General features: G+C 48.7%; 1 protein-coding gene across 1 annotated transcript in view; it reads left to right on the top strand.

Moving 5' to 3' along the window:
- schip1 (schwannomin interacting protein 1) overlaps positions 1 to 12833 on the top strand; it is a 166896-nt gene that overhangs the window by 22308 nt on the left and 131755 nt on the right. The window contains exons 2-3 of the mRNA XM_029255446.1: positions 11534 to 11598; positions 12496 to 12576. Coding sequence (XP_029111279.1) covers positions 11534 to 11598; positions 12496 to 12576 — 146 coding nt within the window. The remainder of the gene's footprint in view (positions 1 to 11533; positions 11599 to 12495; positions 12577 to 12833) is intronic.

The raw sequence follows: 12833 nt of genomic DNA, 5'->3' as shown, positions 1-12833 counted from the left end.
CCAAATTGCTCCACTAAAAGTTTCCCGGCTGTCTGAAAGGGTAAATAATTATAGAGAGCTTAACATTGTAAGATGCTTTGGAGAGAAGTGTCAGCTAAATACAAATCAACACCTTGTTTTAATTTGTGATATCCCAGAAGTGATGACATAAATTATTTTTTTTTAAAAAGCCTCTAAAGCTCATTTAAAAATGGAGCCTGAAAGAGAAGAAAATTATATTTTAAATATGATAGAAGAACAAAGGGAGCATTTTTAGACTTCCCTTAATATCCAGTTTTTTTAACTATATCAGAATGTGGCTTTATTCTACAAATAAACCATTTCTAATGGAACAAAACACTGCATGTAAAGTGTGCGCTGTTGTGACCTGCACATGCGGTACATTATTCACTTTTTTCGCATAATATTCTGTATAAATGCCATGCAATTGATTTCCTATTATATCCTCACAATTACAAAGACGGAACGATGGGGGGAAACAGTTCCGCATTACATAAATCTGCACATTTCAGATAAACTGTATGAAGTGCGTAACCTCTTGTTCTCAATCGAGAATAAAACCCAGGCAGTGCAGTGAAGAGGTGGAGGTGAAGAGTAATTACACACTTTTTCATTGGGCTGCAATTATTCAATGACAAACAGGTCTTGGAGAGAAAAGATGAAGCATATTGTCTTTTATGGCTCTGGGAATAAAGGTGCCCCAAGCCAAGACTCTCACTGCGATGACGTCAGGATTTATTGTCTATGTACGTTCGTCCTAAATGGAATATTTTATTCAGCGGCAGAGCCGGTCCCGTCCACACTCCTCTCTCCCCAGACGCTCGTTAGCGGCGAGATTTATGGGGGAACGAGCCCTTCTCCTTCTTCATTTGGAGATCCAATTTCAGTGGGGGAGAAACCCCTTAAACCTGGATCTAGCGCAGGATCATGGGCTTTCAATGCTCTTCCTCATCCTGCGTTTCTCTGCACGTTTTTTTGTGCCAATATTTAGTGAATGCTCATATATTTACATTCAGCGCACAGTATAAAAGACACACTCACAGCTTTCTGTCTCTATGCTGGATGTGCAGATGGATGTACAGCTAAAACAAAATTATGGCTGTAACTCAAGCTGCATCCACCGAGTAGTAAGTATGGGGTGAACGCATATGCAGCGCTATGGTTTTACAGTTGATTCCTTTTCAATTACTTTACTTGTTGGAGCATTTGTTTTCCACCCGGTGATTGTTTCTTCCAATGTGTAATTCAGGGCAAGAGAAATTCAAATTTTTACTGAACTCAAGGTCTTATTTTGGAAAGGGTATGTAGAAAGTGTATATTTCTCCCTACTTTTATTATGTGTCTTATAGAGTTTTTTGAAGTGCAGAAACTTGAGGTTTTTCCCAAAGCTGGAAGTCAAGGTGACCGCAGTTAGCTTGACCTGTTTGACTGTTCCAGCATGTCAGGCTCATCGCAGAAGCCGAAGATGCAGAGAATATTCACCGGAGAGTGCCCGCCGCCCTCCCTCTGCCCCAGCCGCGTATGATAACGAGGAGGGTTTATAATTGCAAATTTGCCGCTGTCTACATCCAGGAGCGCATGAAGGATTTCCAATGCCGATGTCAAAAAATGAAGGAAGTTGAGAGGAAAGAAGACAACAAAATTGTTTGATCTAAGCTGGAATACGGTGCTACCTATACTGCAACGCAGCTGGCGGTTTTTTGTCACTAATTCCCAGCGAGCAGTCGCGGTATCTGACACCTGTTCTCAGACGTGCTGGTTTTAAGAGAAAGCCCACTGAAGCTTGCAGAAAGTTTCCCCTGGGGTTCACTTACTACCGAGATCTTGCCTTGGTTATGCCACTCCAAGGAGTCACATAAGTCTTTTTGCTCCAGGCTTTCGTCCACTGACTTAGTGGGCAGAGCCGTTTTCCTTTCGGTATAGAGGAGGTGTGTCGTGCATTTGCTAATGGTTTCCGTCCATTGATTCCATGTGGGAATGTGTATGTGTCCACAGCGGGAGTGTGCGTGCCAAGGACGTATTCGTGGGACAGCTGAACGCTCATCAGCTGTGGTTCCACTGTTCTGGGTTATATATCTTAGCAGGGTTTAGAGGGCTGTGCACACTACAGCGTCACATTCGTAGCTATGTTGGATCTGCTGTGCTGCTGCTGATCGATTCCACGTTGAATTCCGTTCTTAACGGAACCTAACCCATTCCCCTATTCCCTGCTGCAGAAACGTGGTTGTGTTTGTGCTGTTTTTATTGCACTTGGCTTCCTTGCCGGGGGTACAGAACACTGTCTTTCTTTCAGACCATCATGGGAATCTCGATGGTATATGTCTTTAATGTCACACCAGGGAAGGGTATTCATAAAATTAGTTATTCGCTGCCTTACCATGTTTTTTCAGCTTGCAGGTTTGACCCCAGCTAGCGAAGGAGTTGTGAAGTTATACACCGACAAGAGAAAGCAGCATGGTCTTGCTGGATGTGTTCAACTTACCAAGGGGTTGTAGCAATTTGTGCGGGAAGGACTGGGGAGCTGCACCCCCATCCCCATACCCTGTGTCTCCATACTCCTCCTTCCTCTCCTTCCATCTGCGTCTTCCTGTTCCTCTCGCCACAGAGCTGTAGAAGTTCTCTGTGTTTAGATGAACCATTGAACATGGGTAGTGCTTATTCTCAGCGCTGGAAAATATTTAAACAGTTTTCATTTTCTGCATGACTGGATTCAAATGATGTCTTCCCTGGACGAGAATATAGAGGAAAAATATGAAAATTATAATGGAAAAGGTGTATGTATAAAACATTATAATTCTTCTTCCCTGGGGAAGTCCCTTGTGGAATGTAGATAGTCCTAGTGATGAGTCTGTTTGGATGTACGCACAGATGCCCAAATACACACTGTTTAATTTGAAGACTGTTTTTGAAATATGTAGACCAGGCTGTAATGGTAGCTGATTCCTGCAGGTGTCCTGGTATTAAGAGAAATGTCTGTTAGGTACGACCCCCGACGGTGGCTTTTGTTTCAGCATTCGGTTTGAGCTTTGAAGAATTGTGTTCATTTAAAATTGGAAGTTGTATGCTGTGTGCACCATGTTGGCATATAAGCATTGTGAACATTAAATATAACAAAATAAGAGTTTTGGGATCATGCTGTTGATATTTTGCATGTCAATAGGTCTATTTCTTCCTCTCAGGCATCTCCCCGTACATTTCAGCGACGTGCTGTTTTTGTATTTAGTGTCAAATATCTTCAGAAATGTTGTACAGTTATGTACACAAAATGTGTGGTGTGTTTTCCCTTTACCTTAAGTATAGTAAACTTTAAAATGTAGATATGGAGATGGAATCTGGCTCAGGGTGTGGAGATGGCACTTTCTCCTAGTGTTGGACTGGTGGTGTTGGGTATACCAGAAGAACCCAGATTTAAATCTCACTTCCTTGCTCGTACGCCCTTGAGCAAGGTACTTACCCTCAATTGCTCCAGTAAAAATTACCCAGCTGTATAAATCGGTCAATTATTGTAAGTAGCTTAACGTTGTAAGTCACTGTGGCGAAAAGGTATCAGCTAAATAAATACACGAAGATGTGTTTGCAGGCCAAAGACAGGGGCAGAAGAAGGCAATGAAGCATCATTTCCATACCTTACCATGAAAACCACGCAAGAGGTCACTGTGAGTCAAACTCAACTCAACTCAACACCGCTTACCTCATTGTAACTTCCCTCACATGGGAAACGCGTGTCTAAGCATGTTAAATCTTAAAACCGTCTTTATGCTGAGACTTGTCATTTAATTCTCTTTATTGTTTTGCCACATTTTACACTTGCCTTCGCTTGGGGATTATGGGGTTTCGCGATGCGTTCAGCGCAGCTATCGGAGCGTGAACATCTGGACACATTCCCCGCGTCTTTTGGCAGGGCTCCTCGGTTCAAGCCTTGATGGATGGAAAGCAATCGAGCACAACTTGTTTACAGGCAGATTACCTTAATTGGTTTTATTAGCGGCGCTCCTAGATTGAGTCGTAGGACTTTAATGAGACCCCACCGTTTCTTTTTCTGAGGCGCTGCTACTCAGTCCTACACCGCAGGCGAGTAATTTTACCTAAAAGACCAGTGTACCGGAGTACGATTTTAATCTCCTCTCGAGGGTCCGAAAACTGCAGAACATTAGTAGAACACAATTGCACTCCTTTTTAATGCAGTTCTTTCATTAGCGGAGTAGGTGGAAGAGGGTCGGCACTTATTCCGTGCCATAGAAATGTGCTTTCTTCTAATCAGGGAGCAGCGTACTTCACCTCCATCAGTAAGCACACTTGAGCAGCTCTGCCTTCGCCGGCGCACCGTCCCCATTAATCAGGGATCGGAGGGGTTTCCTTTTCATGACTTTCTACTTCATTAGTTTGAACACTTGGGAGAGATGAAGGCTAATAGCCACTCGCTCCATACCCTCGCCGGGGCCGGATTTAGCGGCACAGTCCGTCGCCCGGTCAGGGCCGCCTCGTCCAATTTCCCCCGTCCAATTTTGCAGTTTAAAGGCCTGTACGCGTTTATTTCCGCTCGCAATTTGCACTGCCGGGGCCGGCCGTTGTACTCCGTGGTCCTCGCGGCCCTCGCTTTGCATTTTAAATTCCTTCGGCAAGACGGGTCGGTCAACGCGCGGGGGTTTATTTGCGGGCCTTTGCAGCGGTTAGCTGGATGGGAGTTGGGTGAAGCAAGTTGCGTCTGGCTTTTCGGACAAGGCTGAGTGAAAATGGAGTCGTGTCGCTTGACTGTGGATCCAGGGGCAGCGGAGGTCAAGGTATTGGCTTTAGAGAATAACCGCAGTAGGGGTCTGCAGCTGTAGTCCTTAAAACACCACATTGGCTGCTGTGCGGACTTTCGCTGTACCGCTTACGTGCTTCATCGAAGTAGTTAGTTCACCTCACCTGGTGTTTCAGCTATAAATTATGCACTCAATTAAAGCAAAATGTATCCTGAAGGCTGTTGGAGTGCAGCTGTTGTTGCCTGGAGCCTCTTCACCCTGGACCTGCAGATGTGACCTGGAGCAGATTTTGAATTTAATTCCATGAATTTTTAAAATGGCGATGCTGTTCGAAGGGGGGGGGTGGGGGTGTTGCACAGCAAAGTCAAGGTTACTGAGGATCTCCGTAACTTGTCCCATATGTTAAGGATTCTAACAACCCATAACACACACCTGTCTCTGCTGGGCGGAAGCGATGACTTCAAATAGACTCCAAAGGGATAATAAAATGCTGATCTTGATGAACAATGGGTATTAGCATTTTAATCCGCCATAAAGCTCAATAAAGTGTTACTGTCGAGCCTGCTTTGGGAGCTTAATTTCTTGTCACAGAAGAATTTTTATTTGGGTCTTATTTCCAACGCATAAATAACAGGCTGAAGTGAAAAGGGAGCTGTAAAATGTTTGCGAGATATTGAATCCTATTTGTTGTGGCATGTTAATTAAATATTTTATTGTTCAAATATCTGTGCTTCGTGGATGATTGAAAGCAAATAATATCCGCCGTTTCCTACGGCAAAAAGATCCGAAATGTAAGAGCCGTCTGGCTGGAAGTTCCAGTTGCTCTCTCCATCCGAGAGGTAATCCTTCCCTCTGCCTCTGACCTGCGCTGCTCCACCTGTCCGAGGTGTAACCGAGCCGTAAATCCTCTCCGTTCCTGACCTCTAGATCTCCCGTGCGTGTCGAGTGTAACCGTCCACTTTTCACTTCCGTTCCAATAACCTCATATCGAGAATTAAAAAACGGTGCCCATCTGTCATCTGGTTTTGTACTTTATCTGTTAACTTTAATGCTTATCTTCCTCTCGCTTGTTTGACTCTTCTCCGTCGCTGACCTGCCAGCGTTCTCATCGCTGCATGTCCCGCGTAAACTGTCAAGGCGCATAGCTGGTGGAGGAAGGGAAGGAATGAATGTGTAGACAGTGATTTTGGAGGACAAAAGGACAAATTGATTAACAGGATGAGAGTGACCTCAGGGGACCTGTCTGTATGCAGAAAATAACCTGGCCGTTTGATCTCCCCTGAGGCCCTGCGATGTTTGTTTTCCGTGCACCGCCTTTTTATTTGCAAAGGAGGCTCCCCTGGGAAAGCGGATCACGGGTAAACACGCACGGAGATGGAGGAGTCCGCGATGTGCGTGAGCAGCGTGAGACGATGCCTCTGTACGACACGTGTAACGGTCGAGCGTCGCCTGCGCCGGCCGCGCGGTTCCCAGGGGCCGGCCGGGCCGCCCGGCCACCGACCCTCCGTGGCCCAGTCGGGGAGCTGCGCCGCACGGCTGTTCTCCTTCTCCTCACGCTTCCGCCGCTGCGCCCTCGAACAAATGCCACGTCTTCGTGCGTCGTTTAGGCATAAAAACTCAGCAGAGCGATCGTCGTCGCTAATATCGTGTGAGTGTTACCTGTCCGAAGGGCATTCGTTGTCTTGATTTGCACCCCTTTGAAAGTGAGCCCGTTGCTGCCAGAGTGGAAAAAAGGTTCAGTGTTCAGCATTAGCATGACTAATAAGTCCATCTGTGGGAAGCTGGGTCGCTCGGGGACACGGAGGCTGTCGTCTGGGTAGCGTCAGGGCTGACAAGGGACGGGAGGGGACGCGGGCACCGCCGGCGCAGGATAAGACGAGAACGGCGGGCACCCGAGGGAACGGGCCAGACGGAACCGCTCGTTTCCGCGGGTGGGTCGCGTGAGGCGACGGTGAAGCGCCGTTGCCAGGATTTTGGCCTCACGCGAAGAATCTGCGATTACGCCGGCACGTTGAGCCAGCGTGCGATCGGGCGCATCCGCTTTTGAGATCGCGGTGCCCGGGACCACGCGGCACTCTTGGCTGCCCATTGTGTCCACAGCTCACTGTCTCCAGGGAGATGGTAGCCCCTGGCAACCTCACACTCCAGCTGCCGTGTTTGTTGTGTATAACTTGAGAAACGCGCACGTTGCTTCCAGAAGCCCGGGCTTATTCCAGGAACGGAGTACGTACGGCGATCTCGGTCTTCGTATTAATTGAGTTCATTAGGAGAGCAAACGCGGCTGCCGGCGTTTCGTTTGATATCAGTCGCCTTTCATTTACTGTCAATGATGAAACTTTCTGCACGGTGGCCAATTTCGGTTTCCAGGGAGGCAAATACTCATAAAGTATTTACAAGTGTGCTGCAGCAGTGATGGCCCTAGCAGAGCGAGCAGCCTAGCGGAGGTGTTTGATCCGCTCTGCAATGCCACGCTGGATTACTCCGGCCTTTGCGCAGCCTTTACCCGGCTAACGTCGGCTGTGGCGAGACCTAAAACGCATGAGAACTCCGGGCGAGAAGGGAGAAGTCGGATCGAGTCCCAGAGGGAGCCGGCGAGCCCTCCGACTGTGTAAATGAGCTAAATTAAGTTGCTTCGTGTAAATGTTGGCTGAGCAGAAAAATAGTAATAATAATCCTGGTAAATTGTGCCGGGTGGTAGGATGTTCGAATCAGTTAGTACAATTTCATAGCGACGTATTTCAAACTCAAGCATTTAACGCAAGATGATAGGTGTTTTGAAGACGTGAATAATACCTATTTTCCTGAACACACATACACACACACACTATTATGTATTATGTCATGTAAGGAGGGGTACGGTGGGCTTGGCCGGGTCCTGCTCTCTGGTGGGTCTGGGGTTCAAGTCCCGCTTGGGGTGCCTTGCAATGGACTGGCGTCCCATCCGGGGTGTGTCCCCTCTCCCTCCATCCCCGCGCCCTGTGTTGCCGGGTTAGGCTCCGGCTCGCTACGACCCCACTTGGGACAAGCGACTTCAGACACTGAGTGTCATGTAAGGGTACCATTTAATGGTTCCACAAGTAATGGCAACTTGGGACAATTGAACTAGTAGCTTCTTGAAACAGGCACCCCCCACGGTACCCTGCTGCATTCTGGGGGATTCGGATACACGGGAAGCAGATTTACGTCCTGCAAATGGGTTAGATGAAAGCCGTAACTCACGTTGGCACCTCTCTGTTTCTCCAACTCGTTTGCCTGGCGCTGGTCCAGTTTAATTTCTCTGCAGCCGTAGGCTTCACCTGTGTCACGATAACACCCTTCCAAGCCTTCCGCTTAATCTCCGCTCACCATTGCTCTGTTTTCCTCTCCGTCTTCTTCCTTGTCCGTAGCTACAGCCCTCCTGCTCCTTCATAACGATCATTTCACGTTCCTTAGTCCCTCTGTCTTGCCTCACTTTTTTTGCTCCCTCACTTTTATGTCCATTCCTCTAATCACAGTGGCAGCGGCGGCGGCGGAGATGTGGGGGGCGGGGGGGTGAAATGGAAGCAGAAATGTAACCAGCTGTCAGAGTCTCCATTCCCTGTGTTGTTTTTACAGCTCTCTGGGTTCAAGGTCCCAGTGCTGTCAACAGAGCTTTTGTTTGGGCACGTGCAGTCCCGAATCGCGCTCATAAATTCTCTCCAGCAGCCCCAATAATCAATGCGCCAGTGCTTGGTAGTGCAAAACCCAAAATGAGTATAGATTTTCTGTCCTTAGCATTGCTAAATTATGCAAACCTTTTCCTTTTATTTCCTGGGTTTTTCGGTCCCGGTTACTAAGTGCCAGATGCGGTCCGATTTGAGAGAAGGGATTGATGTGGGTTGTGGTAGCTCCGTAAGCATTTGAGACGCGAGTACTGCACGGTAGAGCTTCCTCTGCAAGTCTTTATCAATACAGAAGTTAATGAACTCCTTAATTCATATGAGGAGGGGGAGGCAATGTTTCTCTTGCTTGCGAACTACAGCTGGAGACGTGTCAGTGCTGCGTATGGCTTGAGCGTAATAGAGACGTAGCAGGAACCTCAGTCAGCAGCTTGGAGAACCCATGGTCCTATGTCCACAGGTGTGAAACGGCCCACCTGGGCATCAAAGAGACATGATGGCCTTCCTGTTCCGGTTCCCGACTTGACCACCGCAACAAGTTTTTCCAACCTGTATCTGACTGTCCCCAAAGACGGGCACCACGCAATGGGTTTTCTGGGTGCATGTTTGCAATCTAACGTCACCCAAGTTCTGGTCCAAAGATGATCATTCTTCAAGTGCACTTGCGTGATGAAATTCGCTATAGCGGGGATGCAAATTACCGAGACGAAATCCTCAAAGGAGGAAACTCTTGTAGTGGATCAAAACTATGCAAACGCCACTAAATGTCTGCTCTTCCTGCCGTCCTCAGCAGCAATGCTTCTTGAAGACTTTAGGAACTTTTGAGGACATCTGACATTGGGCACATTGGCTTAACTAACTTAATCCAGTTGCCGTGCAGCTTCCTGAAGGTGAAGATGAGAAGCCACAGTCTGTCGAGGCAACTTCTGCAGTCCCATCTAGTGTTCAGCGGGAGCATCATGCACGGCATCGCCTCATTTCGTTAGAGGAAGGGACTCATCAAGGTGGAACATCAGGCTTTCTCTACAAGAATGTACCAAACCTCCAGAGCTCCCAGTTCTTGGCATCCAGGTCAAGGATCTCCAGTCCTTGCTTCTCCAGCTGCCATCTGTAGAGGGCAACAGGACTCAAAGACAAGGCTGAAAGTGGAGCCTGTGGCTCAGTCGGCATTATCGTGATAGAAGGGCTAACAGCCGACCTTGATTCCGCTCCTGAGCGAGCGGAGAGCTAATAGCTTCAGTAAGCAGTGACAAGGCTATCAGTAACCTGGGGTGGAAATCGAAATGATCGCCTCATTCAGTCACAGGGCAGCTCCATTATGGAGTCTCTCAAATCACAACCTCTGCCTGGGTTTTTCGTTTTCTCACTTAATTTTATTTTTTTGACAGAAAGGTAACCTAATAATGGATTTGAGCCAGAAAACCTGTATGATGGATCCTCTGCTGTTGAGAATAGTTTAGGGATTTGGGAGGATGAAGGTAGCAGTGATTTGCAATGAGGCAGAAGCTCATTTTGCTCAGTGTGGCTAGACCTAGTTTGGGGTTGGATTGAGTGAAATGCGCCGAACAGAAGGTTATTCTCGTCCAGCGGTCGCAGCAGACTGGCCTACCTAGCTGCCGTAATCTGGAACGGCTCTTCCTCTGTCCTTCCAGCATGAGGCGATATCGTTCCCTCTCTCGTCGGACACACAATGTCTCCAGCACAAAAACGGAATCTCTAGCTTCCATTGCAGCTGTTGGCGCTCGATGCTGGACGTGCATACTCGGGGGGTGTGACACATTTTTGCGTGTATGTATCTCCTTGTGTATATAGAGAGAGGGACAGCGCTCCAAGGCTGCGACCCGCCTCTGATTCGAGCTCGTCTGTCCGGTTAGTTCCCAGACAACGCTTCGCACATCTGCCGGGGGAACGGGCCGAGTGCCGACCTGCGTCTCCGTCTCCCATTTATCACTGTCCTACCCACGCTACACAGCGACAATCATTAAACAAATAAGGTTAATGGCCACTTTCTGGAGAAAAAAAAATCCATCCACTTAACACCACTTCAGATCAGTAATCAAACCAGACTTCAGCGTAATTCCTTCAAGTGGAAATCTCCTGTTGTTGGCACATGTGTACTTTACTTTGACAGGGTAAAAAAAAATTACCCCTGTCTGGCTAAGCCTACAGGGAATCTGGAGTGGAGTCGAAGACATCAAGAACGTGCGGTACGGTAACATTTCTGCACGCGTTATGTTGAAAGGCACACCTCGCACTCATGCTTTTGTCAACCGCCCCAACCGCTTTCTTTCCAGTTCACACGCAGGCGGCTTTTACACCCTTTACCGATGCACCACCCTCACAATCCCTCCTGCTGCAGACCACCTCAGTGCCCCCCACCCCCGTTCGCTTCCTCCCGTTCCCCCGGTGGCACCAAGAGAGATGCTCCAGTTTAATTCCACTTGTAATTAAATTAGTACGTTCAATTATTCAGCAGGAAGCCTTCACCCTTTTCAAGGGAATTATTAAACCAGAAGTAGATCATTAAATGAAGTGTTGGGACTTTGGCATATTATCTCTCAAGAGTTGGTCTTTCAGCTCCTGGCCAGATGGGATGAGGTCAACAAGGTCTGTGAGTTCAAGGTCCAGGGGAGCGAGGGGGATGTAGAGAACTCTTGGAAAATTTCCTTGCTGCTATTCTTCACACTTTTTCCACATTATTTAGGCTCATGCTGAAGACAGCAGTTGGCTGAGGTCTTCCTCGGTGTAGTGTGGCCTCGGTTTGAGTGCGAGATGCGTCATTTGATCGCGAAGCTGCAGGAGCAGGATATAATCACCATTATTCTGCCATTGCGTCTCGGGAGCTTGGATTGTCCCGAGAAAGACATCGAACCCTTCACTCCAACTGGAGGAGCGTTGGTCACCAGCGGGGGGCACTACGCCGGTCCTACTGGCATTAACTCTCTCACATGACCCCCTATGAGTGTCAGTGTGTAAAAGGTGTGTTGTGGAGCTGTTGGAGGGGTGAATAGAGGCAGTTTCCCTGGTGTGTGTGTGTGTGTGTGTGTGTGTGTGTGTGTGTGTGTGAGGGATCCCTTCACCACATTGCTCTTACTGCAGCTGTGTACTCCAGTGAATCCTGACCTTTGCCCTGTGGCCTCTTTCCCACAGGAGGAGCTGAAGAAGCTCCAGACCGGCCTGAAGCATGGGAACGACGGAGGGTACCAGCTGCACAAGTGAGTGTGCCACCATACACTCATGCATATGCACGTGCAAATTTCTGGCAGCAAACATCACCACATGTGCACCCTTTTACGCTGGTACTCAACAGTACGCTGACACATCAACACCGATACATAAACGAAGATGGAAAGATCCAGTAATAAACGGAGGATGCTGGGAATTTGCGCGTCTCGTCAGTGAGGGAGAGAGAAGCTCCCTGTTTAATCACCGAGTGTTAATTAATGTTAACAGTGCAGCTTATCAAGGGATTTCAGATGAACTGTAACCACAGTTGGTAGCGTAGTGGTTAGAGCCGTTGCCGTCGGCCCCAAAGGCTGCAGGTTTGATCCCCACCTCCGGCTCTAGGACCCTTGAGCAAGGTACTTACCGTAAAATTACCCGGCTGAATAAAGGGGTAAATAATTGTAGGCAGGCAAATGTTGTAAGTAATTTTGGAGAAAAGCGTCGGCTAAATGAATAAATGTGTTTCTATATTCCTTCGTGTGCCGGTGTGTACGTGTGGGTGCATCGATTTGTATGAGCGCGTGCGCACGTGAACACCGTGGTTATGACGGAGGACACGCGGCCGCCGAGTTTGTCGGAGACCCTCGGTGTCCCGCTCAAGAGACCTCGAGCCTTTCCCAGCGGGTAATCCCCCCGAAGAACCCATCGGGCCTCACGAGCATCGACGCGAACGGGGCGAGCCGGCAGCTGAGGATGAGCGTGTTTCTCGCGGGACCGAGGCGTCCTGCGGGCGCGCGCTGTGCTCCTCCCAGAGAGGCACCCGAACTTTCCCCACGCGTCTGCAGACGTTTAGCCGCTCGCCACGACTGAGCCCCGAGAGCACTCGGACGAGCGCGTCAATTAATTTCCTCGCTCATCTCTCCCCTCCCCGTCTCTCGCCACTGCAGCCGTCAGCTGATGATGGACTCGGAGAACAACGTCGCCCAGATCCCCGTCAACCTGCGTCCGCTGGAGTCCAAGGTGTTGATGTGAGTGCTTCTTGTGTTTTGCCCCACTTCGGACGTATCTCTCCGTTCGCCCTCCCCGCCCGCACCCCCTCGCCAGCACGTCAGTGACAGACCAGCGCTGGCAGATGGCTCCCCCGCCTGCACTATCATTTTATCCAATTTTAATAGCGGTCGGCAGACAGCGGCGAGTTCGCTCTGCCGATACTGACATATGGTAGCCTTGGATGGAGAGCCGCCGTCTCGTGAGCAAGCAAGCGCTTCCGTCACCACACACCCAC

Source organism: Scleropages formosus, chromosome 10, assembly GCF_900964775.1.
Source record: "Scleropages formosus chromosome 10, fSclFor1.1, whole genome shotgun sequence".
In the NCBI taxonomy this organism is placed as follows: Eukaryota; Metazoa; Chordata; class Actinopteri; order Osteoglossiformes; family Osteoglossidae; genus Scleropages; species Scleropages formosus.
The sequence above is the reverse complement of the archived record's forward strand: the minus strand, read 5'-3'. Positions and strand labels throughout refer to the sequence as shown.